Here is a 25,772-nt window from a genome sequence, read left to right as displayed (position 1 = left end):
TGCTTGGGACAAGCATCCACTAGGCAAGTGTCCCGAGTGATACCAGGCCTGTTACTCTGTATTTGGGTCAGGATCTACAACAGAATTTTGTCCTTGCAAAATGGCAGCAAAAAGCCCAAGCTAAGAGCTCTTGTATATGCTGCACACACACCTAATCACCACCATAGTCACGACATGACAAACATGGCCCTGAGCCTCTCACCGAAACAGCTGAGGGATCCCAGCTAACAAGACTGGAGAGAGACTGCTGAAGGAGGGAATCTGCCAAACTATCTGAGACTTGAGAAACGTCTGAGCATGGAGCCCAGACATGTTCAGGCAGAGCTAAGCCCGCAGATAAGTCACAGCTGCCAAAGTGGTAAAGACACTGTGCAGGAAACTCGGGATGGCCTTGACTCTGTCCCAGGTTACTCACCTTTTGCATGCCCAGCTGGCAGGGCCCGACATAGAGCGGAGGAGGGGTCTCTGTGCTTGTTAGAGAAATATTGTCCTGACTGGGCAAGTCCATTTCCCGGATGACCTGAGGTTTCAGCTTCCCATACCGCAGGCTGCAGTGGCGGAGGCTCTTTCTCTGCCATTTCTGAGTAGCGTCGCTGTCTTTGCTCACCCCAAACCAGTCCGCTGTGCCTCTGAAAGATGCCAGTAAAGAAGCATTACGTTTGCTTGGACTACGCACATGAAAAGACAAAACCCCTGGTGGTCAGTTCCAGCCCACCCCAATTCAAAGACAGGCAGAACTCTTCCCCATGAGCATCTCGCAGCCTGTCCTCAGCTGGTTTTAGCAACCTGACAGATGCTGGCCAGAAGTGTTCAACCATCAACAGTACTCTGTCTCTTAAGACAGAAGAAAAATGACAGGAGAGATTCACTGTGTGTAAAGGACAGTTTGTTCTGAGTTTTTCTAAAAAGAAAGAAAAAGAGATGGAACATAAATTCAGAAAAGAACTTGGTGAAAGGTGTTGGGTTTTTTTCTTTAAAAACCATCTGCTGAAAACACTTACCGTCTTCAGGCCAGCTCTAGCTCCCTGTTGTGGGATTGTACCGTTTCATGGCTCTGTAACTTCTCTCAAGGGACACCAAAATTCACTGTTCTCTCCCAGCCTCCCCCCACACTCCCAGGATATCCCTAACTTTGCCATCTCATGCTGCAAGATTTCTATCCTTCTCAAAGGTAACATTAACAGCAAATGTTTGCTGTGGTCCTCTCTCCGCTAAGGCAGATGCACAGTTCTCAGCTGCTGGTTGCAGAAGCAGGAGCACAAGGTTGTAACGACGAGGTAGGTTTGCTGCCAAGTGGCTGCTGTCACAGAAAAGCAGTGGATCAGAAGCAAAATCCCAAGGAAAGCAGAGAGGGATTGGGATAAGTCAGACTAACAACTTCTAATACTGCGGGACAGCTGGTATCCTAAACCTACAAAGATCATCGCAGCCCTGCCAAGCCTTTCCCACTGTGGTTAATCCTTCTTCAGAAGGTGACAAGCTGTGTCAGCCTACAGTTGTCTGGCCCAGGTGTTGAAACCTGAAAGTCCTTTCAAGCCAAACTCAAATCCCCGGCCTCAGACCTCAGGGGCAGGATTTCCAGCGGCTGAGAAGTAAGATCTCACAAGGTCACAAAGGGAGTATTAAAACATACACTGGAGTAAAGGCTGGGTTAAATCTAGAATTAGGTCACACAGGGGAACTGAGTCCGTTCCCTGAGCAGTGGAGACAGGAAACTAGTCCTGTGCTTTGCACCCTGCTGAGGAAAAACACCATCAAACAACAAGTGAAGATGTCCTGCCACCATGTAAAAAGATGCGAATTTGAAACCCGCACCCTTTCCAGCTAAAACATCCAGATGCAAACCACCACGCATTGCCCTCAGCCTTCCGTGTTGTCCCAACAACCCAGAACAGACCCTTCGGCAGGCGTGAGCTCATGTGGAACGTTGCTAGATCTCACCTGACTTCACTGACCCAAATGTCTCCAAATGACTCCAGCAAGTCGAGAGGGGCCAGATCTCAGAGATGGAGCTCCCTGCATGTCTCAGAGCACTGCTCTGCACCCACAGACCAACATCTCGTCAGAGCAATTTTCGTCTCCATTCAGAGTGGAAGGGCCTAGGGTCAGCACCTGGCCTGAGACCCAAACCAAGCCTATGGAACAGAGGTAATGCTCTGGCCGTGCAGATGCATGGGCACAACACACTCCACAAAACAGCGTTACAACTCAGAAGGCTTCTCAGTCTGCTGTAACCAATATTTCAACACCAAGGTGACCTTGGTGACAAGCCCATACATGGGGTGACTCCTCAAAGGGAGAGGAGTGAGGGTCGTTTGTGCCTATACGAGCCTGCTGATGAATGGCCCATTGCGCCAAGAGCAGCACCTCAGAGCCCTCTGAAACTGCTCCCGCTAGCCTGGAAGGATGAGCACCACCACAGCTGTATGGCACTGTGAGGACCACTCCTGAACTGCCAGAGACCACTGCTGGTCCAGAGCCAGGCTAAAGAGCTGTACTACTCTCTGATCACAGTCAAGATAGCCCAGGAGAGCTGACTACACAGTTCAGGGTATCATCTGGAGCACCCTGGGAAGATGCTGAATGCCCCTGTCTAGCTGGGGAACCCCACCACGTCCTACAGACTCACTGCAATGACCAACATCAGAGGTCAGCTCTCACTCTCTTCTATCACATTGAGCTGAGCAGCCCTGAAAGCCCAAGACCAAACGCAAGTAGTCGCCAAAGGTGGACACGGTGCCAAAGTGGCACCTGGCCAAGGGCAGCAGTGAGGAAGGTAGAACAGGAATGGGCTCCTGGGCCTTACGTCCAGCCCCTGACACACAAAAAGTCACACTGTCTGCCTGATTTAAAAGTTTACTGAGCTCCAGTGTCAGGGTGGTGGTCGATGGGCCATTATACCCTGGACTCCCGGAGTGGCTCGTCTCCTTGGTGCTAAGTAAATGAAGACCTCCACCTCAAAAAGAAAACAGTTACATTTGGATTAGAAAAAGCCATGATGTGAACAGGGAAAGAGTGGATGCTGTATTACATTCACCAGCTTCTGAGCCCCGTCTGGAACAACATGACTAGCATCTGTTCAGTGCTCCTTCTTCTCCTTCCCCTTCTGCCCAAGGAGGCTTTGAGGCCAACGTATGCATATGCCACATGTTGCAGATGCTAGCAAAGGCAGGCTGGGCTATGGCTGCCCTGGAGAGATATTCCAGCTACGGTGAACACCAGGAGGTTGACAGCTTGTTAGGAAAGGCAGTAGGGAGTGAGGCTGGCGGGTGGACAGCTTGTTAGTCCATGCTATGTATTGACAGCTGCCTACATATTTAGTAGGAGTGACAATTGTTTTTTGTTAGAAGCACACATGAACTTTGTCACTCCTGCCTGTTTGTAGGCCTCCTGGCCAGCCCTGGGAAGGCAACGTGGTCCCAGCAACAGCCAGAGTCTGTGCAGCTCACAACGGCCCTGGCACACACATGCAGGGGTGAGTTTCACACTCAGTGCTACCAGTACCTGAAAAACGATCGGGGCAGGGACTGCCGCTTTCTCAGGGAACTCCTGCCCACCCGGTGCCCGTGAACGGGCAGGGTCTGACTCCTTTGAAACCGTACCTGTCTGCTGCAAAGAAAAGAGAGCTGAAGGGAAGGAGCCTGCAGGATTGTGGAGGGAACCAGCAACCTGCATCCAACACCTCCCCGTCTCCTTCCATAGCCCCATTGGCAGCAGTTGCACCACACTGCATGACAGTGGCCTCCAGCTGAGAGCATGACCTAAGAGAAACAACCAAACTCAAGCCACACACCACCTTTGAACCCAGGAGGCTGCTGAATCCTTTTTGTGCATCTGTACCTCTGACATTTGTCTCCCATTGCTCATGAAGATACCAGCCCCCAGACCTCGGTGATCTGCCTTCTTCTGCCCAGATACTGAGCTACAGATCCCACTGGCTGGCTTTGGACATCAGAGTGTGAAACCATGGAGGTGTCAGTAGGCCAAGATATGATCTGCTTATATACAAGTGTCTGATGCCACTGTCAGTGCCCTGGGCCCATTCTGGTTGACCCTGGCAGGATCTTTCCTGGTGCATAAGTCTATCTGTGCCACATCTGCTGCCTTGGACATCTCGGACACCCTGGGAGACTGGAAGTGGTGTTAGATGCCTATGCTCAGGCACGTGAATCACTCCCATGCCATGTTCTGGACCACACAGGCTTGACCTTAGGCTCACACTTGACCTGTATCCTCCAAGCCCCAGGGAACAGGATAGTGTGGAGTCCTGCTGCCAGAACAGTTTCACACTCAGTGCATCCTGGGGGCTGTGTTAAGCAGAGAACCTGGCAGTCAGCCTCCCTAGACTCACAAAACAAATCCCCAAAACACCTTTATGGCTGCATAGTCTGCAATTCTCCATTGCATCCCTAGCTCTGCCAAACGGAGAACAGGATTTTAGGCCTTCCCACTGCTGCACCTGCTCTCCTGCCTGCATCCCCCAGTGCTCTTTAGAAGTTGCCCACAAGCTGCGAGTCCTCCAGGAGGCAGAGACTTGTCCACCCCCCGTGCTGTGCACAACAGCCTACATGAGACAACTCAGCACTGCAAAATAGCATTGAAGCCCCCACATACATACTCTGAGCAGGAGGCTCCCAGGACTTCCAAACCCATTTGTGCACCTCTGGGCCACTCCCTGTAGCACTGCATGTTCTCCTAAGGTACAAAATGGCTACACACATCATTAAGCAGTGGCAGAGATGTAGCCACCAACCTGAGCCCCAACACTTCCATTACAGCCTGGGCAGGCAAGAGGAAGACACGTCACAGGGTCTGTTGGTACAACAGCCACACGTGTCTGCCCACAGTCCTCAGTGCTAGGCAGGACATTAGCATGTCCCTCAGCGTGTGGGAGCTTCATCGCCACTGCCCAGCACTCCCTCCTTGCTCACTGTAGCACCATATGCCTTGTCTGTCTCATAGTAGCACTGGGGCAAATTTGTTCCCCCTGCACCAGAGTGGTTTGCAGTTCCCCAACCTCTCCACCCTACATACAAGCTGCTTGTTGTGAGGACCTCTGGGAAAGGTTACCCTGGCCCTCTTGCATAATTCTTCTTGTCAGATCCTCCATAGTGCCCTCCCAGGATATCTCCTCATCCTTGAGATGCTCTTGCCTAATTGTCCTGGCAAGAAGCAGGACAAGAGTAGGGAGGTGAGGGAAAAGGCAGTCTAGGTGTTCAAAAATAGCCTCAGGCAGGTCCAGAAGCTGCCCACAGCCCTGAAAAAAGCAGACTCTGCTTCATGGCTCAGCCCTCCCAACCTCGCAAGAAGCAGGATCACAGAGAGCTTCTGCGGGAGAGCTTCACCACCAAAGCAGCTGAGGAACGTCTGAGGCAAAGGAAAACAGTGCGTGGGAGGTCAGTCTCTCCCATAGCTGGAAAGCTGCTCCTTTGTGAGTGGGCGAAGCCTGGCTGGCTGAAGGTGCCCCTGACCTATGGAGCTCCAGGGATGCTCCTGGGATCCAGGCAGGTCTGACACACTGCCAGGGATACAAGCCAGGCATCTCAGGAAAGCAGCTGGGAGAGCCACTCCCTTTGGACAAAGTGGGATAAGCCTTTGCCATGAGCAAAGGGAATGAGCATCCCGCTCCTGTGTGGCCATGTCTCAGAGACTCCTGGGTCATGGGGACAAATTATAACACCCTGTGTAAGCGTGGGGGACAGGACCAGAGCAGCCTCTCCCTACTCTCCATCACCCCTCATTAGCCATCTCGAGGACCTGCCAATGAGCTAGTGCTAGGAGCCAGGCTGCTGAGAGCCCTGGATTGCTCAGGATGGGCTTCTGTCTCCCCCAGCAATCATATGCTCTCAGATATGCACCAAAGCAAACCCAGCACACCACATCATACAGTCCCAGCTAAACATCAGGGCCTCAGGTATCCTGTTACTCAGGAACAGCCAGCTCCCTGGGGCATGGGGGCAGTTAAAATTTGTCTGTAAGTGGCAAGAACCATTCATTGTCCTGATCCCCACCTCCTCCAGGACTCGTCGCCTCACTTTCTAAAGACAGGCTATACAGCACCACTGGGCTTATATACTGGGGACCTATCTGCACCCACCCTCTTCTGAAACCTCATGATAGATAACGGAGACAACCTAATCCTGCTGTGACAGCGTGCCACTTAACTGCCAGGAAATGGGACAAGCAGAGGACCATAAATCCACAAATAAAGTGTGGCAATGGATGGCAGAATCCACTAAAGCAGGCTCCTTGGAATTCAGCGTCTCACCTCTTGATGGTCTGGGTGATGGAGGTCTGTCGTTGTAGCACCGGTCTCCGCACTTCGTTAGGCAGGGAGGGCACACGGGTGTTGTCGGCAGGCATGCTCACGCTTCGCAGAAAGGCCTGACGCCTCGTTGGCTGCGAAGAAAAGCAGAAGGGGAGTCAGTGTTCTCAGAGTGATGTTCTACAAGGCCAGTCAGGTTGTGAAACATTTAGTCAGCAATTCAACAGCCGCCCAACACCCCAACCAAAAGCTGGGCGCATGCAGTTGGGCAGAAAATCAGGCTAACAAGGACTGTGTTCATGTTAGCCAGGAATGGCTTTGAAAAAAAGAACACTCAGCATCAAGGACCCAGCACCTGCATGTTGTGGTGGGTCTCAGTTCAGACTGGCTCCAGGCTGGCCCATGAACTGATGTCCGTTTGTAGATGAGGTGTATTACATGAGCTCCTGCAACATATCCTCCTGGCTTTTTTCTAGCCAGAAGGAACCCACATCACACACTCCTAGACCACCCCACAATGTGAAGAGAAGCACAGCAAGTGAGATTTGCTTCGTAAGTGACTCTGGATCTGCATTAAAAGCCTTCAAGAGCTGTGGGTGGGTCTGTGCTGTAGCTGCTGCCTGGTGCAGGCTAAGCAAGCTGGGAAAGCAACATTGGCTTTGTGCATAACCTAATCATTGGGACACACTCAGGTCTGAAAGCTCCTGGAATGTCTTGTCTGACTGTCACCTACCAAATACGACACAATTCACCAGACTGTTCTCAGCTCATACAACTGCCTCCCCAGGGTTGCTCTGGATTAATTTTTCATCAGCTTGGCAGAGAGACCATCTCCTATTCGTAAAATGCAGGCTGAGCACACTGTCCCTCTGGCAAGCGAAGCTCTGATCACCTGTTTCTCTGGTCAGACACTGTCTCTGCCTCAAGACTACTTGCTACTCCAGGCCCTCTAGCCAGAAAGCTAATAATTTCCACTAATCTTAACATTGTTGTTATGTTTTATGTGAAATCAATGCATAGATACTCAGGTTATAAGTGAAAGGAGCCCATTATACATTCTTATCCTGACAGCCTGTGCTGTGCACACTGGAACTCCAGAGAACATCACCTCCACCAGCTTCCAACATGAGTACAGAGTGTCTCTCCAGAAGGTGCCCAGCTGGATTTAGAGATTTCAGGTAAGAGAACATCTATCAAAGCCTTAAATAAGTGATTCAGAAGGTTTCAACCTGCACTGTTAAAACCCTCCATTCCACTTCTAATCCCTGCAGACTGAACCCCGCTCACTTTCCTTCCAAGGGAAAACCAGGACCAAGATTTAACTGCCAGAAGCTGTCACATAACTGAAGAGTATTTTAGTCCCTGGATCAAGGAATGGCAAAGAACCCAGTCATTGGTATTCCAAGCACAAAATAAGTTCCCTCTTAAGACAAACTTGCCCTCAACTCCCCTCCAGGGAAGCTGTAGAAACTCTCCATCGCTCTGATGGCTAAACTGTTTTCTCATATAAGCTATGGAACCCAGGCACTGCACCCCACCCATGGAGCTGGGCAGTAAGAAACCTCCATCTCTGCCTTTGGTGCCGCTAGTCTCTGCTCCTGCAGTGAGACTGCATGAGCAGCCAGCAATCATCACCCTACCCAGGTCTCACCTGTACATAAGAGTTTTTACCACCTTGTAGCAGAAATTCCTGTTATTCTTCCTATTCCCAGCACAAATATGGATGTTTTAGTCTCATACTTTGCACAGTGCCTATTAACCTATCACCCTATCTTTACTTCACCACTCTTCAATGTTACTTCTTATACTTACTTCTCATCCCCCGTGATTTTCTTATGTTCCTCATGCTGGAAATAGCTTTGTGTTGCCAGTAACTGTTCTTTCTCTGCTGTTAGTGATGAGAGCCTGTCATTATCTTGGCTATTCATAAGTCAGATTCATTCTCTGCTCATTTCAGCGTGAGCTCCAGCACTTCCAGGCCCTCAAGTTTGTCTAGGAGCCCTTCACTCCTCTAGTCCCCTTACGAAATGCTTGTTTGAATACCTCACTCCCATATCCCCCAGCCAGGACAGTCCCCACATCCAAACAGTCACATCCACTGATCTGAGCACATCACCAACCTATCCTCATCCCTCCCACACCCCCTTCAAGGGGAGTTAATTCCTGATCATAAGTTTGCCCACTGGTTCTGCCCCTTCTCACGTGGCTTCATGACCTGCCTTCACATGCTGCCTTTCTCTCAGCCAGGACTGCCAGAGACCATGGGCACAGGCATGCTCTCAGGCAGTGGGGCTCTGCACACCCCCTCCATGGCTCCGCAGACCCTCCCTCCTGTCCCCAGTCTCTGTACCTGCACAGGCTGTGGCTCTTCTGGCACCGACACAGGCACTGGCACCGGGATGTCCAGTTTTAACCATGGTGGCTTCTTCCGCTGTAAACTGCTTGTGCTATCGTGTCGCGCCTCTGACATCGTCCCACGTTTGTCCTCAGGCCTAGAAGAGGGGAGAAATGACAGTCAGGAAGGGGCCAGGCTCATCCCTGACATGGCACACACCAGCAGGGCTAAGCAGAGTGCCCTCCTCCAGGCTGTGACTGGTGGGACCCAAGCCCTACGTTGGATGACTTCCCAAGCTCCTTGTGAGGGCTCAGGCATCACAGCTTTGTCAGCCAGCACCAGACACAGCGCATTTCTGAGGCCTGCAGGACCTCAAACCAGGTGCCAGAGACCACAGTCACAAGTTTGAGAGTCACCTCCCATTAAGATTTGCTGAGGTGACTGAGAGATCCAGATTCCTTTAGAGCCAGTCGTGAATTAAATCTTAATGAGATCTGGATCCAGTCCAACCAGCTAAGGAACTGCAGTACCAAAAGCCACTGACCTCCCTCTAAAAACAGCTTGTGACTCACACAAGCACCCTTGCCCATGCAAAGCCAAGCACCACTCTTTCCTACCTAACTACTACTTAGCAATTAGCAAGTGGCCATTTCTTATTGCTGGTTCTAATCTCCTTTAAATGTAGTCTTTTTCTAGAAACACGGCAGAGTAATACAAGTATAGCATGAACATTAGAGAACTGGCATCAATCCTGAACTAAGAGTGGTTTTCATACATAAATAATAATGATATGGTATTTAAATAAAAACCGCTGTGTTACCAAAACACCAAAGTAACTAGAGTGACGCGCTGACATCTTGCCCACTCTGCTATACTGCAACTTTCTCCTCCTGTTTAGGTTGCACACAGTGGGACAGGGACCACGCGGCTCCCTCGGGCTGGCAGAGCACCTACTTTACTGTGCACACTCAGAGAAACAATTAAGAAGATAGATTTCACTGGAGGGACATCAGCTCAGATACCTCCACAGGTACCTTCCAACCTGAGCTATTCTACAACCCCATGTTTCTTCCTCTCCTAGCACACACTCAACTGCAAGCTAGCAATGGGAAGCATGTGTGCTAAATAGGACAACGGATCCAATTCCCTCCCAGCTCCCTCCTTGCATTGTTCTAGGCCATAGATCCCATATAGGACCAAAAAAAAAAAAAAAGAAAAAAAAAATCAAGAGTCCCAGCCTCTTCCCCTACCATGGTGGACAGATGGAATAAGCATCTAGCATTATCTTAGCAGGCACACATGATTTGAAAGGGAGCTGGAGAAAAGCTCTCTGTTTAGATTACAACTCAGTGCTCTCACAATGTTAACACAGTCAATTTCATTTAAAGGCACAATGAGTTTAATATGCAAGGACTTTTCCTTGAGAGTGGCCACATCCTAGGACACGACCAGAGGCAGAGGGACCTCCATCCCTGGAGACATTTGGCACACTACTAAACAAGGCCTGAATTATGCCTGCCTTGCACAGCGGCTGAGCCAGACAACCTGCAAAGGTCCCTCCCAGCCTAAATTAGGCACTGGTTCTCTGAAACATGCGCTGCCCTTCATGGGATTTCCACCATATTCCCACAGCTCACTGCAGCTGCTCTGGAAAGGGAGCCGCACAAACGGTTGTCCTGGTTTGAAGCTTACCATTGCGAAAGATAGACAGCGGGCGGGGGGGGGGCGGGGGAAATAGGTCAACAAAAGGGAGTGGGGGATGATCCGGATTGGGTTAGGAGAAGAGAATCTCATCTAAAAGGAGCTGAAGACCAGCTGCTGGCTCAGTCGTGTAAGCTGGGCTGGCTGCCAGGAACGCCGTGCTCAGCTGAGCCGGAACGACAGAAAGGGAGGACTCAGCTGTAGGTGGATGAAGGTTGGGTTTCAGCAAATACCACAGGCCCCCAAAAGTCTGGGAATTCACAATCTAGCCTGTACAGACATGCCCTTCATACATACACCATGGTCCTGTGTGCACAGACGCAGTGCTGTGCATTAGGGGAACACAATTCCTTCCTTCCCTCCACCCCTAGCCGCAGGGGTGACTAAATGCATCTGTTCTAACTTCCTATAAGATGAGAATAGTGAGTATTAGGGGAACTCCCGCCTGCTCTTGGTAAGGGTAAATCCACTACGTGACAGCTTTCAGTCTTGCATATAAAATGGGCAAACTTGTCTTCATGGTGAGGTCAGAAAGCAAAGCAGATTTCTCATACCTGAAAAACTCCCTCGGTGCAATGCAAAGAGCATTTACCCCATGAGGGTCACAAACACCAGGGCTTTCTGAGATGCTTTAATCAGAGACCAGCCAAGAGGGACAGAGCCACCACTGGCATGACCAAACACAACTTATTTCAAACACAGGCCCCTTATGACACCACTCAAGAGCCTCCTCCTCTGAACTAGCAACTCTTCACCTTCCAGCATCTCTTCAATGAGCAGATATCACTCAACTTCCTTCCTGTCCACCTACAGAGCTGCCTTTGTGAGCAGATGCCTTGGGTATAAAGCATACAAACATGTGTAAGATTTGCAGCTTTATCAAAAGGTGAGGCCAAGCCAGGAAGGCAGCAAATGAATCACTCCCGTATTGCCCAAGAGCTCCTGCAACAACGCTGTGCTCCATGAAAGACTTGCCCATGGAATCTGTTCCCAGCCTCCCTTCCTAAATTGCCACGGACAGCGATGTCCACATATCCAGCACTGGATTCATTGTGACCCATGCAGACCAGAGCATGGGGACCTCCAGCAGTGTGTACCCACACCACATGGAAAGAAGAGGGCAGAGCATGTATACACATGGGGTCAAGCCCACGGCCTTACAATTACCCCAAAAGTTGACTCAACTTTGCACTTTACACAAGAAAAAGATGTCTAGATGAGATTCACAGAGCTGACAGAAGCAACGGACTGCTTTCTCCCAAACTTCAGCAGTTAAAGAGTTCTTTAAAGCCTTCTTGAGAAGGCTGGGACCCTATTTCAACATTTTCTTTTGCCTGAAGAGTTTGAACCCACATCTGCCACCATCCTTTGAGGGCACGGCAATCAGAAATCAAGATCTTCAAAAGCAGACAATGCATCAATGCTCTACAAAAAAGAATAAGGCCCAGTATTACAGAAAGCAGCATTTTGCCTCAGAATGATGTTAAACAGTAAGTAAAATGGGCATTTGCCATATAAATATACATTGTTTTCCTTGTTCTTGTAAAAACAGCAGAGCATCAAAATGCTACCAAAAGTGCTTGCATTGGGCAAGTGCACGCAATATTGAAAAACCAGGTGAGTTTCAATTGTGACTGCAAACAGAGTACTTAACTCGGGAGCAAATTCTAGCAGTTGGACCTTTTTTTACTTACTAAAACGTCCATTTACCAATAAAAGAGCACAGTGAAGGCAGAGCTGTTCAGCATTCCCGACAGCACATGTGCATTTGGAGTAGCCAAGAATAAAACACGTGAGATGAAACTTGCAGTGCTTGCCCTAGCAGGGCCTGGTTCTCTGCATGCTGCAAATACACAGCCACAGCTCAGGTTAGCCAACTGCCTCTGACCCGGCGCACAAAAGAGACTGGGGTATGGACACAAGAGCAAGTCTCCACGAGGCTAACCGTGAGCCTGAATGTGGATCCAGGTGTATACATAGATGTACAGACTAGCTGTACATAGAAATACAGCTGGATGGTTGAATGTAGTCTTTGCAAGGCAGGTAAAGACTTATTACACCTGGTCCTCACTCAAAGGGCTGCAGTCACTAATTTTTGTCTCAGCACTGCACTAAAATCACATGCTGAGTTTCACAGTAACCCCTTGTTTATTTTTAGGGGTTAGTGTTTGAGGATACATTGTCCATGTATTTAATCAGGCCAACGGGCCTTGTTTCTAAGTTGACTGCATTGACACATATTTCATTTGAATGGTCCCATAACCTCAGTCCCCATTTCTCAGTACCGTACAAGCGTTTTTAAGAGGTCCCTGACAGCAGTAGCATAAGAGCATGGACAGCACAGCCATGCAAGGTCAGGCCAAGTGTCTGTCTAAAGCCAGTATCTCATTTCCAACAGAGGATGTCTGGCAGTGGGCACAGTACAGGATCACTCGACAGTCGTATCTCCCAGGACAGAGTCACGGCATGTGCTATGAATAACCCAGAGGCTTCTTGGGCCAGAGATGTCTTTGCATTTAATGGTTCTGTACCCATCTCTGTATCCATCCAATGATTTTTCTTCCAGAATTTATCCAACTCATTTTTTAACCCAGACAAACTTTTAGTATTCATAACTGCATGTGACAAAAAGCTCCACAGCTGAAACACATGTTGCGTGACAAGCCACCTTCTTCAGTTTGTCTCTAAACCCGCCATCTCCTGGGTTCACTTGACGCCCCATAGTTCTTTTGCCAGAAGAGCGAACAGCTTTTCCCTATCCTCTTTCTCCATGCCAGTCCTGGCTCTACAGATCTCTTCCATGCCCTTCCTACCACCCTCTCTTCCCACAAACAGAGCAGGATCCACATCCAGCTGCTCGGTCCTCAGACAGGAGCTGTTGCAGACCTCTCACCTGTGCTTGTGGCTTGCAGCATCTCCCAAAGTCCAGAATACGCTCCACCAGCCTAGACATCAGCTAAATATCTTCATCCCGAGTAGGTGGAAATGTTCATGCTTTCAAAGCTTTTGTGAACTGTCATTGGGGCTTGAAACTCAACTTTTGTAAGCCATCAGGATAGCCATTCCAACAAGTGTCATCAAGAGAGAAGTCTCTACTATTACCAAAACCACGTAGGAGCCATTGGAGACATGGGCAAGGAGACTGTCTGAAGTGACTGGGAAGAGGTGGAATGGCCCAATACCCACTTGGACATCTCCTCCCAGTACTGGTTCCACCACCTGCACTGCTCAGTCATCTCAGAAGCTGTTCCCTCAGCATCACAAAACTGAGGAATCTGGAAATCCAAACTCTTCTCCAGCACACAGGCTGAACGGCATTGACAAATCTCCCTTCTTCTAACTGATCAGCTGCATGTACAACTGCAGTAGCAGCACAGAAATGATTAATAAAGTCAATTTCAACTGAAATAAACAAACAAAAGAAAAAACTTGTATATTGCAGATACTCTGGGAAAGTCATCTTCAAAAGCTCCACGCCAAAGCAAGGTCACAGTACCCGAATGAAAGCCAAATCCACTGTGCTGTGGGTCAGGCTAAGAAAGCATTAAATTCCAAAGTTGGCACATGATCAAGAAAAGCTGCTTAGTGAAATCCACCGACCCAAACAGAGAAGAAAAAGCCTTGTACAGAAGCCTGAACATGCTCCTAGAACGGACAGGCATCCCAAATACATTCAGAGATTTGCACAGTCATTTCAAAGACTGACCATCCTTCCATTTTAACAGACAACTGAAGCTATTCCCATGTTGACTTTTTTCTTCCAAAATTTCCATTTTACCAGCATTCCCATTTAAAATAAAGCTGCTTTTTCCCACAAACATTCCAAATGAAAAAAATAAACAAACCACAAAACAAAACAAAAAAACAACTTCATTCAACCCTACCACACAAACACACATCATCTGCTTTTTCCAACAACACTGCTCCTCTACAGCACAGCGTGTGCATGTTCCTACAGACACCCCCAGGAGGTAACAGACACCGGGGCTATTCCACTGCAATCCAATCACCACGTCCCGTGGTCAGCCTCCAGCTGTTTTCCTCCATTTTTCAAACCCCCATCACTGCAACAGCTGTATTTGCAGTGTCCCAGGCAAGTCCCGTGTACCTGAAGGGGTCTGCCCATCCAGCTATTCCGGTTGAGGCACAGCAGCAGGCGTCCAGGTGAAGAGACAGCAAAGAAACCGGGATCCTAAATGTGTTCTCCAGACAGAGCGAGCCAGGGGAGACAGCGGGCTGCTGGCTGTGCCTCTCTCTCCAGGAGGATTTCTGCTGGCACAGCAGGGAAAAGGCAGGAAGTCCAAGAAGAAGAGGAGCAGTGGGGTTTCAGTCTCGTGGCTGCCAATAAAACCATCTAGCATGGATCAGACCCAACACGTTACAAATAATATCTCAAATACCAGGCGCGAGCCAGACCTTTAAAACAAGCCAGATGGAGGGGCTGAGGGCAGGCGGGGACGGGGAAGGTGGAACAGGCCTGTGACCCTGCGCTCTTGGGGAAAGCTGTCGAGGGCACAGCAACACCCAGACTTCGGCTGAGACCATCCCACCCTAAGAAACTACCTTAGAAATGAAACAAGGCCATCAGCACTGCCCTGGCAGCGGCCCGGTGCAGGGCTCTCTCCTGCTCTCCCAAACCTCACTGCCGAGCTCAGAGGAGATGTGGAAAGGCTTTGCAGACCCACAGGCTGCCAAGCAGAAGCTGGGGTCTGAACAATCCAGGCACCTCCCAAGCACAAGCCTGGCAGCGAGCGAGGCAGACACAGTGCCCTCTAAGCCCAGCACAGCAGGGAGCTGGCGGGACCACCATTCCCACACACTGCCCCTCTCACTGCCCTCTGCCGTGCACAACCTCTGCTTGAGTGCGGGTAGAGACCAATGCTGCTTACAACAGCCTGCACCAAATCATGCAGTCAACGGTTCCCCAAGGCCCTTTCTTGCGCTTGCAGGCAAACCAATCTGACAGCTAGCTGCTGCCCAAAGAACAGTCTCGCCTTAGTCCAGTGAGCCACTTCAAGGCGTTTTACCAGCACAAAACTAACCTTAGTATATTATTTCCTGTTGATTTGGCATCCTGAAGAGTCTCAGTCACTTTCAGATAAGCTCTGCAACCTGAGAAAGGAAGGGTAGGACCAGTCTGTTCAGTGATAGTGCAGCATGATAGCAGCTTAGCGGAAACATCAAACTACAGCCCGAGTCTTTGTGCCCTGCCTATATGAAACAGAGCTCCTCCATCCCCAGCCTGGCAGATAAGTGCTCAGGGAACTGCATTTACCCCCGCCAACACGCATGCAGCACACCAAGCCCCTGCATTCTCCTCTGGAGCGTGACCAGACAGAAGGACTGGGGAATAGCCAACCTCTTACAAAAAGAGAGAGCTTTCCTGCCAGTCTGACACATTGTAAAGGCCTGTCTTTTACCTACCCAAACTGTCTTTTAAACTTTATGTCAAAGTAGAACATGGAACAAATGGATCTGGGGTAGCAAAAACCTTTGCATAGGCTCCAACGGAACAGAGGCCTTTGCCTTTTAGAGAATGAATTAAAAGGCACACAATCTTCCTCCTGAGAGTTTTCTCAGTGCTCTAGAAAGAGCTAGAACAGGAGCTACACACGTGAGCAGGTGGCCATAAAAGCAGCACGCAAGCAGATCATGGAAAAGCAGCACACAAGCACCACCACAGAGCCGCGCCAGCAGGAACCCACCAAGGTGGGGTGAATGCTGTGGGGAAGGTCTTTAACATCTGCAGCTACCCAAGCAACCAAGGCAGCACTGAGGGATCTCACTGTGAACCACTTAATTTAATTAGCTGAGAAATACCAGTGGAAACTTCCCAGCTTGGAAGAGGCCAGGCAGATCCCTAGACAGGAAAAGGGAAGCTACATTAGAAAAAAAAACACGGGTTTGGATTTCAATCAAAGCCCTGTAGAATGATACTGGTATGCAAGAAGCACACTGAGAGTGCAAAGCTTCAGCTTCTCCACTGAACTTGGAGAAGGCTCAGCTATATACAGAGCCAGAGGGTTTTAAATACAGGTAATAAAACATCTGCCAGTGAAGTCTGAATGTATGTGAGCCAATCCCACGATCAGGAAAGCAGACCTGGGGTCCCTCTGAGCAACCGATTTTCTTGATTTTCAGAAAAAGATGCAGGTCATGATGGAAATCAACCATAAATGAGCTCCTACTGGAACACCAGCATTAAAAGCTTTCAAACCAGCTTCACATGGGACCTGAAGGGCATCCAGGTCTGGTGCCCTTGTATAGAAGAGAAAGGAAGAACAGGGAGCTCAAAAAACTCTTCTGATTCCTGTTAGTGCCCAGATCTGTAGTTGAACCTCTACAAACACAGGTTAAAAGATGACCCCCAACTGCAACCTGCAAACACTCACACAGGCAGCAGACTGATCTTTGAGGTCCTTTTGTTGCAGCAGACAAAAGGCAGAATAGTAACAAGAACACAAAAGCCAATGCCCAAAATTCAAGCTATAAAGATGTCACGGCCACTTGAAAGAGATGCAAGCCAACAGAAGCAGCAGTGCCCCCAGCCCTCTGTGTTGCTCCCCTCCTCACACTGGCATGAGCATCCCTGCAACTGTTGGGTGATCCACACTGGGAACTGACCCACATGAGCTCAGCAAAGAAAACGGTTTGTTCCAGCCCAAGCTTCTTCCCCGATCCAAGTCACCACACAGCTCCACAAACACTTGTGCCAGCAGAAGGAAAGGGGAAGAAGCAGGAACAAAAAGAGCAGCTGGAGCCAGATGATTGGACTGCTTCTCGAGGCAGCACAGTTGAAAGCGATCATGAAAACACAGCCAAAAACTCACACTTGTAGCACTGTGGGAAGCTAACAATTATCACGAGGGAGGTGGTGGGTTCTGCATCTCCTGAGGCTTAAATAGTCCTCTGCGAAGTGTCCTCAATGCAGGTGTTGAGTGCAGCAGGAATAAAATACTACTACATCACCAGAGGCAGAGCGACTTTTTGGTGGGGTCATCGGATGGGAAAACATACAAACCATCCACAAACTTCTCTAGAGCTGACAGCCAAGCCTCACGCATGGGCAGCTTCCATAGAAGGGTTCCCAAGGGATGAGTTTCCTCTGCTCACCTATGGCCTGTGGCACCTGCAAAGCAACTAGGTGGAAGGGAGCCAAGTAGAGCAGACTGGGCAGCGGGGCTGCCTTTTACACCCCTCAAGCATGTGTGACCCAGATGACAGATGCAGGTTCACAGCACCATCCAGCACGCCTGTGCCCCAGAGCCCGCGCTGGGCCCAGGCAATCAGCATCCAACTCCACCTGACGGAGTAAACCCAACACAGAGCCATCTACAACCTACCCAGATACCAGCAAGGGGAACAGTCTGAGCACAAAACATAATCAACAAAGAGGGAGGAGCAATGGGAAACCTTCTGGAGTAATTTGGCATCTTCATCCTGTTTTTCTCCATGAACACACCCTGCAGCTTTGCACAGAGAACACCAGGCTGGCACTGCATGCAGTAGCCATATTTCCAGCAGCCACATCCTAATGCTTCGGTCATAGCACACCACTTACAGGCTACATCTGGGCATGGACTGGTGACGATACCCGCTAACAGCTCCAGTGATAGTACGTCAAGCACAGGGAGCCAGAAGCCAGCATTGACCAGCACTCCCACTCCTTAGGGAAGCCAGTGGAGTCAGCACTGCCTGGTCCTCAAAAGGAGCTGGTTTCCACCTAGAGATCCATTACGAGCTACCAGATGGCTGATGCATCTCAGCACGCCTGTGCAGGAAGCCAGGATACGACTGCTGGTCCAGTGCCACAGTAAATGTAGCCAGAATGGATAACAAGTATCACATTAACAACTCAAATATTAACAATTCCAGTTATAAACAACTGACTGCCAGCACTGGAAGTGTATCCAGAGGAAGGATCATCTATGCGAGCCTTGTTCTTGCACCCTATTCAAAGGTAACCACAGCTGGGTTAGCTGTCCCCACACTGAGCCGGCAGAGCCCTTCACTCCAGGGTCCCCGAGAGCCTCCATGCACAGTTGTCTCGGTACTCTGCCTGGATCTACACGTTCTTCAGCGTCACTAGAGCTCCTCGTTAACAAAGAAGCAGGAAAGAGTGATCACAGAAACTATTTTAGTACGCATTTAACTCATTGCAACAATTCAATGGGGCTCCAGAAGACCCTGTTCCAGATTTATTTTCACTACTAGTAAAATAGATGCCCTGTAAAGTACTGGCTCATCCACAAGTACCATGGGTACAGTCATTGCCTCAGTTATACAGCAAGGTGAGAGTCACAAAAATGCTTTTGTCAGCACAGCCGTGACCCCACATTAGAAAACAAAAGACAAAACCAACAAAATCCTACCACTGTATTTTAACAAAAGTATCATTTTTCATTGAAATTCTGCATTTATAAGTTTCTTCTACCAGCTTTCATATTAATCACAAGCACTGCAAGGGCTCGGGGCACAAGGAAAGCTGGGAACACAGCACCGGTATGACTCTCAAGACAGCAGCAAACACCAGCTCTGGTTGCTTTTGGAATAGCTGCTGCCCGTGCACCCACCTCACGGGCAATTTTCTTGGTAAAGTCAAGTCTCTTAGTGACTAACATTGTTCATTTAGAAAATACGACATCAATAAACAATTGATGAAAAAGCAACTGCCAAAACTAGCAACCTCCTCTAAAAAGATCACAATACCCCAAACCAAAAAAAGCCAAACCAACCTCTATGGCAAAGACTCGCAGTACTAAAAGCAGCTAAGAATCACTGTTTGTTGGGCTAAATAAAAACGCCTCACTGGCAAACGAGATCAAAACTGCCGCAAATGACAACATTTCCTATGGAAAGTTCACAAAACCACCCTGAATAGCAATTTAAAAAAAAAAAAATCTTAGAGGAAATAACAATAACAAACGTTGGAGCCACCAGAAGACACTCCGTATTCAGGAAGGATGGAAGCCGCAGCATCCGAGCCATTCAGGCCAGCTTTCCTTGCACGTTCCTTTGAAATTCAGAGCATTCTCACTCACCATCACACACCTGCTCTCTCCAACACGACCACAGTTCTGTTCATCTGGACACAAGTGAGAGAAAAAGCCTGCATCCACCAGCAGTGCCCACAGCAATGAGGCCCAGTGGAGATCCTTCAAAAGAAAAATTACATAGCCCAGGACTGGGAGCAGAGCTGGTTTGGCTGGAGCTGCTCTTCTTAAGCGTTAGCTGGGGACACAGGCGGGGACACAGGAGAGCCAGCTGGCCACTCTGATGCTCTAATTTCTACTCTTGCTAGTGCTTGTCTGGCCACACACCACCTCCAACTTTGTCTAATCGGAAAGCAGTTGCAGGAAGAGCTTGTCTTGCCCTGCAGGTGTGTGTACACATGTGTACGTTCACGTGTGCCCAGTGCACCAACTCATTCATAATGCAAATAGAAATAATCCAAATTCTAACTTTGTTTTACTGAAAAAAAAATTTAAATCTAAGTGAACCATATTCCTTCAATCTGAGTGAATGGCACATTCTCTCTCACTGCTCTCCCTGAAATTACAGCCCCAGAGCAGTCAGAGGAAAGGAAGGTACGCTCACACTTTTTAGCAAAACAACTCACAGCCTGCTGTCTTCTCCAGTTCACTTTAAAGCACTGGGTTTGGATTCAAGCAACAGAGAAACATACCTCCCATGTGCTGATTGCTACAGGGCAATAACTCCTGAAATACGGAAGCTGTATTTGTCAACCCAGTCGTCTGAGCCCTCGAGATTTTAAAATTCAAGCTGTTATAACTTTCACTGAGCCAAAGCCAAGTAAGTACCGGACCTGCAGAACAGTAAAAGCAGCGTCCTGCACAGCTTTGGGATGACCTCATGCGAATTGTTCCTTTTTAAAGAAAAAAAAAAAAAACCAAAAAAACCACACAACCTTCAAAGCAGGGACTGCTGCTGACCAGCAGAGCAAGGGGCTGTCTCTCGGCGAAGTGGAAACAGGAAGGGGAGGCGGCGGCAAAGGTAGGCTTTCCAGAAAAGGCAAGATCAGGCACGTCTTGATATCTCTTCTCCTCCTGGGAAGGCTGTACTGCGCCAGGGAACTCTTTTGCAATGATACTTCTTAGTCCACCGAGAAGAAATTACATTTCCTTTTAATAATCACTGAGTTTTAGAGATGCTCTGATTACTAAGGCAAGGTCTGTTTGTTGCTAAAGGCCCCAGAATTTGAGAACATATCTGCTGCTCAGGTCTGTACTGCAACAGTTCTAACTTTTCTATAGTACGCAAAAAGTAGCTTTAATTATATTTGAAACAAATGGTGTATCTACGTAGTTGAAGCGTGCACCCAAAGGAAATTTCAGCAAGAACAAGCTTTATGTCAATCTGACATTTGCTGTCTCTGCAGCAAACAGAGCACACAACCAATGAAACTTGCACTCCATAGCTTTAGGAGATTTCACAGTTAAGGTTAACATGAAGAATAAGCTCTCTGCCTTCAGCAAGCAGCAAACAGCCACTGTTTGTTATTCAAAAGGATTTGACCATAGTTTGGATGATTTGTTCAAAAAACTCAGCTACTAATTTGCTTGTCGTGGCATCATCCCAACACACATTAAAAAAAACCCACCCACTTCCTCATTCCTACAGCGGCATGGACTGAAACAAGTACGAGAGATGTGATCTTAAGTGGGCTTCAACCAGTCCTGACAGCAGCTAGAGGAGCAGGACCAAAAAAAGGAGCAAGCAGTCGGAAACCCCTAAAGTTCAACTAACAAGGACATGACAATAGGCGGTCTCAGCAGATATAATTTCCACCACTCCCTGTGGAAACCTCACTCTCTCAGGGCGGCACTCAGACTTTCCCAATGGCACAGTCAAGCCTGTCTGTGAAAACAGAGGGGCTGGCAGGTAAGCCTTGCCCACCCCGCGCTGTGCTGGAGCGAGGGTCTTTACGACACAGTGCAAGCAGGCCTGGATGGCAAGAGCACACACCACATTGGTTTGGGGTCCTTCAAGGACACAGAAATAGGGCTGCGAGCACAACCATGTGAAATGCTGTCTAATAGATCCATTTCCTTCCAAGGTTAAATCTTGCCTGTTGCCTCCCTAATCTCTTGGGACTAATAGCTGCAGGGCTGGGACTGTCCCTTCTGAAATATTTTTCTGTTACTTGCATGGAGGGTGCTAACCTCAGAGGGGAGTCACTGGACACTAACGGAGTAAGCAACAGGTCCTGGTGTCCGTTCAGCTCAATTGGTTCATCTGCTAGCTCTGAACGAGGCAAAAAACAAACAAACAAAAAGACCAAAAAAACCACCCCACCAAACCAACCACAAAGCTGAAAAAAACCCCCACCACTGGGGAGACAACTACCTGCATGACCCTGGACACCAGGACTTCTCCTCCTCTGAAGACAGAGACCATCCTCAGTCAACTTTCCAGCAGCACTGGGACATTCTACCCATCACCCAGACACACGTCCCACTAAATTCAGGTTGCAGCTCCCATAGCACAAGTTGACACGCTGTCACACTCTCAGCAGAGACAATGCAACGCAGTTCTCTGTGCAGGCAGGCAACATGTGCCTTCTGTGAGTTACTTAAAACTCCAGCAGGTAAGGTAACCTTACAATAACAGTGCCAGATCTGCACATATCTTGTCTGTTTTGTTCCAACTAGACGATGATAAAGTCAGCCTTGGAGCCCAGCACCTCTTCAGCTGAAAAGAAAGGAATCTAATCCATGACTAAGCTCAAGGGAAAATGTGAGGGAAGGAACCCATCCTTAAGTATTTCTACTGAAATGGGTCTTGTACCGGCAACAGGCTGGTGGCTGCAGGAAGAGCGATTGATAGCAGTGTCATGTTGGGTCACAATTAATGCTGGAACCTCCGAGAAGGGCACATGGTCTCCACGGGATGCCAAAGCCTCCAGAGATAAGTAAGTAAGAAAAACAGCAACCGCAAGGGAGGAATCTTATCAAAGGCTGTTCTGCTGGATAAGAGCTCTAGATATACAGGTAGAGAAACATCAGGACCTTCAGCTCACAGCCAGTCCCACTCGGCAGGCAGCATCCACAGCAGCGCAGGGTGTGCTCTGCCAACCTTTTTGCTGGATGCACTGAATAGAAAACAACCTGGGACTCCTGGTCATGTTGCCTATCTCAGGCCTTCAGCACTAGCCAGGCTGTGTTTGCACTACAGAGAGATCTGACACACTGAATGGAATCAAATCTTTACTAATTATAACTGAGCATGTGGGCTCTATGCCCAGAATAAACTGTCCTATCATGCCACACTCAGCAGACCCTGCCTCTTTCACGGGAACATGCTGGGACTTGCTGGCTACTCTCCGGGTCCGGATTCCAGAGGAACAGGACTGATGACCCCAAAAGGAATTCCTGTTCCTGCCTCAAGACCTTGCTCAGCTGCAGCCTCGTGGCAGTCCCCACCACGAAAGTGAAACGAGCCATCTGCCAAGTCCAGTGACGAGGCACTGGCCCTCTGCGAGGGACATAACTCTCAATTGAGGTGACACGTCAGGGCCACGTGCTCTCAGCACCAAGCCATGGGAAGGATGAGCTTGCTGGAGAAGAGGTGCCTGCTCTGCTCTGCAGGTGAGCAGCACTCTCCTCATCCAAAGCTCCTCGTCACCCTGGCTGAGGCCGACCCAGCACAGAACAAGACATTCCTGAGACCGGGGCCAGCCCATGGCTTTCCCCAGAACCTGAAAAGCCAGTTTGTAGGCAGATCTCTTGCAAGTGTATTGCTTAAAAAAAAAAAAAAAAAAAGGCCCATGATGGGAAGTCCCAGAGCAGAACTAGTTTTGTGGGAGTTGCTTTTACGCTGCACAGCATTAACCTCCTTTCATGGGAACGCAGAGGAGCGGGCACACCGCTGACACATGGCCACACGTGAGAGCCAGTGCCTTCCCAGGGGGCTCAGGACGGATGAGCACAGAGATTATAACGAAGCTCATTCCCCTGTTCCAAATCCACAGCACCTCTCGGGAGGCTGGCAGGGTCCCAGCTCTGGCGTGACACCGGCTCCCCACGAGCACACACACAGACAGCGGAGACCTGGGCTGCCCAGCGGTAGCCATGAGGATCTAAGGACACAAGAGGGATGCGGCAGGAGGGAGGGAGGACAGCCGTTATTAGAGCAACAGAGGGTTAAAAAAAAGCAGACAAGCTTTCAGGCACACAAGGCTTTTCGTAAAGTCCTTTCAACAATCAAATATTGAAGGAAGGAAAAATCTGAAAGTTCACCTCTTTCTTCCAATTATATCAACCGATCTAACACGAGCTATCACCTCCTCTTGCAAACCCTGCACTGCTGAGATAGAAGAGCTGGAGAGCAACACATACCCACGCACTGGAGATCCAGTTCTCCTTCCAAGGGTCTTCTCCCCAGCTTGTCCCACGTGGGCCCTTTTTACACCTGCATTCACAGCACAAGGGCAGCTACTTGTCTTTGCTGCTCTACCAGCGTTAACACCCCACGCTCCTTCCTGCTCCCATGCTTCATTCAGAAGAGCTTTCGCCTTTGCTACCTTGTCCCTTCCCGTTACGTGTGACTATTTTTTCCTCTACTGCAGAATGCACAGCTTTCTTCCCAGAGGAAATTAGCGGCCGTGGGGACAAAAACAGGAAGAAAGGAAACAACTTCCTGCTCGCTCCCGGACCCAGCCTGGAGACATCCCTGACCAACATGATGCCAAGCCAACCTGCAAGAGAATCAGCAGCCAGAACCAAGTCGTGCACAAGGAATGCTCCAGCACCGGACAAAATCCATGCGTGCTGCCGTTCCCCTCGCCTCAGTTACGTGAGAGAAAAGCACGGGTCAAAATAGGCACAAGGGGCACTTTGGCAGAGCAGGGTTAGTTAATTGTGTGTGTGCTGTGATGGGGGGCAGGAGAGGTTGCCCTCTGAGGAGCCCGAAGGGACTCAATGCTGCAAAAGCTTTAGCCCGTTGGGCTGCTGCGATCCCCACTGCATGCCAGCAGCGCCGCGTGGAAAGAGCTCAGGAGCTCGATCCAGAGGAAAACTGACGTTTCTGTGTAAAAAGCGACACGTTTCCCACCAGACCCTCTCACCCAAACACCAGGGGAAGTGGGGACGGGGGGTGGGGGGACGAGGAGAAAGGAGCCTTCCACCTTCATGGATTTGGATGAGGCAAAACCAGCCATCAACGCTCACCTCCAACCTACTGCCGAACGCGCCGAGGGGGGTGACCGAGCACCGCAAGAACCATGGACGAGCTGACAGGGGCCGAGGCACCGAAGGACCCCCCCCTCGCAGCGGGGGCCATTTTATGAGGGCTTTCCCCCCCATCACCACCACCACCGTTTCCCTGACAGGGGGGTCGGGGACGGTACTTACCTCAGGCCGCCGGCTTCGCCCCGCGGTCCCCGCCGAGGGCCGCTCCCTGCCCGGCTGAGGCGGCGCGGGCCCGCGCCGCCTCAGCCGGGCAGGGAACGGCCCTCGGCGGGCCCCCCCGCCTCCCTCAAGGGTCGGGCCGCCAGCAGGGGGCTGCCGAGCGGCGGCTGAGGCGGCGGGACGGGACAGGAGGGAGCCGGCACCTCACCTTTTCGCCGTTCAACTCACCCCCCGACACATACAACCCCCCCCTTCCCTTCAACCCCCCCCCGATCCGCACTCACCGTGCCGGCGGGCGAAGGGCCTCTCGGGGTCGGGGCACCCCCCCGCCCCCTCACACCCCACCGGCCACGGTGCGGTTTAAGGAACCGGCACCTCCGAGCTCGGCCCGCGTAGGGAGCGGAGACTCCTCCCCCGTGCCAGGGGCCGGCCGGCCGGGCACGCCATTCACAGCCGAGGCATGCAAATGGCAGACGGGAATCCGAGCGGGGACGGCGGCCCGTGTCCCGACGGCGAGCTGCCAGCGCCCGGGGCCGCGGGACGAGGCATCCCGCCGCCCCTGACTCACGGTGTCGGAATGCGGCGGGGCGGAAACCACCGGGCCCTGCAAGCCCCCGCCTCCCTTTTGGGGTCCGCCTCGGGGGTGGGCATCGCCTTTCGGGCCCGCAGCCGCCGACCCCACCAGCCCAACACCGTCAAACTCCGGGTGCTCCCGAGGCGCTGGAAGGGAGCCCCCGACTCTGGCAGCGGCTGTGGCCCGTGTGGGGACCGCCGGGGCCGGGAGTCACTCAGTTCAGGCTCGGCGGAGCTGCCAGGCCCCGGCCCCGTTGCTTCCCGCATCTCTCACAGGTTGCTCCCAGTCACCTCGCTCCTTCTTGCTGTTTCACTGTCCTCTACCTGCTCCCTGCCTCATCCCTTCCCACTTAGTCCCGTGTTTCCCATCACGTTCTTTACGCCTCCTCCTCCAGCCATGTGCTGAGTGTATCATCTTTCCTACAGGAAAGACGGGGGGACACTGTTTATCAGGGAGTGGAGCGATAAGATGTTTTAAACTGAAAGAGGAGAGATTTAGATGAGATATGAGGAAGAAATTCATTGCTGT

At 50.3% G+C, this 25,772-nt stretch overlaps 1 protein-coding gene across 7 annotated transcripts in view; it reads right to left on the bottom strand.

Moving 5' to 3' along the window:
• The window catches only part of RHBDF1 (rhomboid 5 homolog 1), a 38,033-nt gene extending 12,780 nt beyond the window's left edge, over window positions 1-25,253 (bottom strand). The window contains exons 1-6 of one of the 7 annotated variants that reach the window (XM_063343266.1): window positions 15,344-15,413; window positions 14,410-14,639; window positions 8,616-8,757; window positions 6,269-6,399; window positions 3,505-3,609; window positions 416-629 (exon numbers count right to left, since the gene is read on the bottom strand). In XM_063343266.1, the coding sequence (XP_063199336.1) occupies window positions 416-629; window positions 3,505-3,609; window positions 6,269-6,399; window positions 8,616-8,735 (570 nt within the window). In that variant the 5' untranslated portion in view covers window positions 8,736-8,757; window positions 14,410-14,639; window positions 15,344-15,413. Of the gene's footprint in view, window positions 1-415; window positions 630-3,504; window positions 3,610-4,618; window positions 4,705-6,268; window positions 6,400-8,615; window positions 8,758-14,409; window positions 14,640-15,343; window positions 15,414-23,659; window positions 23,730-24,673; window positions 24,767-24,954 lie in introns of those variants that run through there. The other 6 variants (XM_063343265.1, XM_063343268.1, XM_063343269.1 and 3 more) reach the window with 6 other exon arrangements.
• Window positions 25,254-25,772: the final 519 nt, after the last annotated feature.

This window comes from Chroicocephalus ridibundus, chromosome 8 (genome assembly GCF_963924245.1).
Source record: "Chroicocephalus ridibundus chromosome 8, bChrRid1.1, whole genome shotgun sequence".
In the NCBI taxonomy this organism is placed as follows: Eukaryota; Metazoa; Chordata; class Aves; order Charadriiformes; family Laridae; genus Chroicocephalus; species Chroicocephalus ridibundus.
The sequence above is the reverse complement of the archived record's forward strand: the minus strand, read 5'-3'. Positions and strand labels throughout refer to the sequence as shown.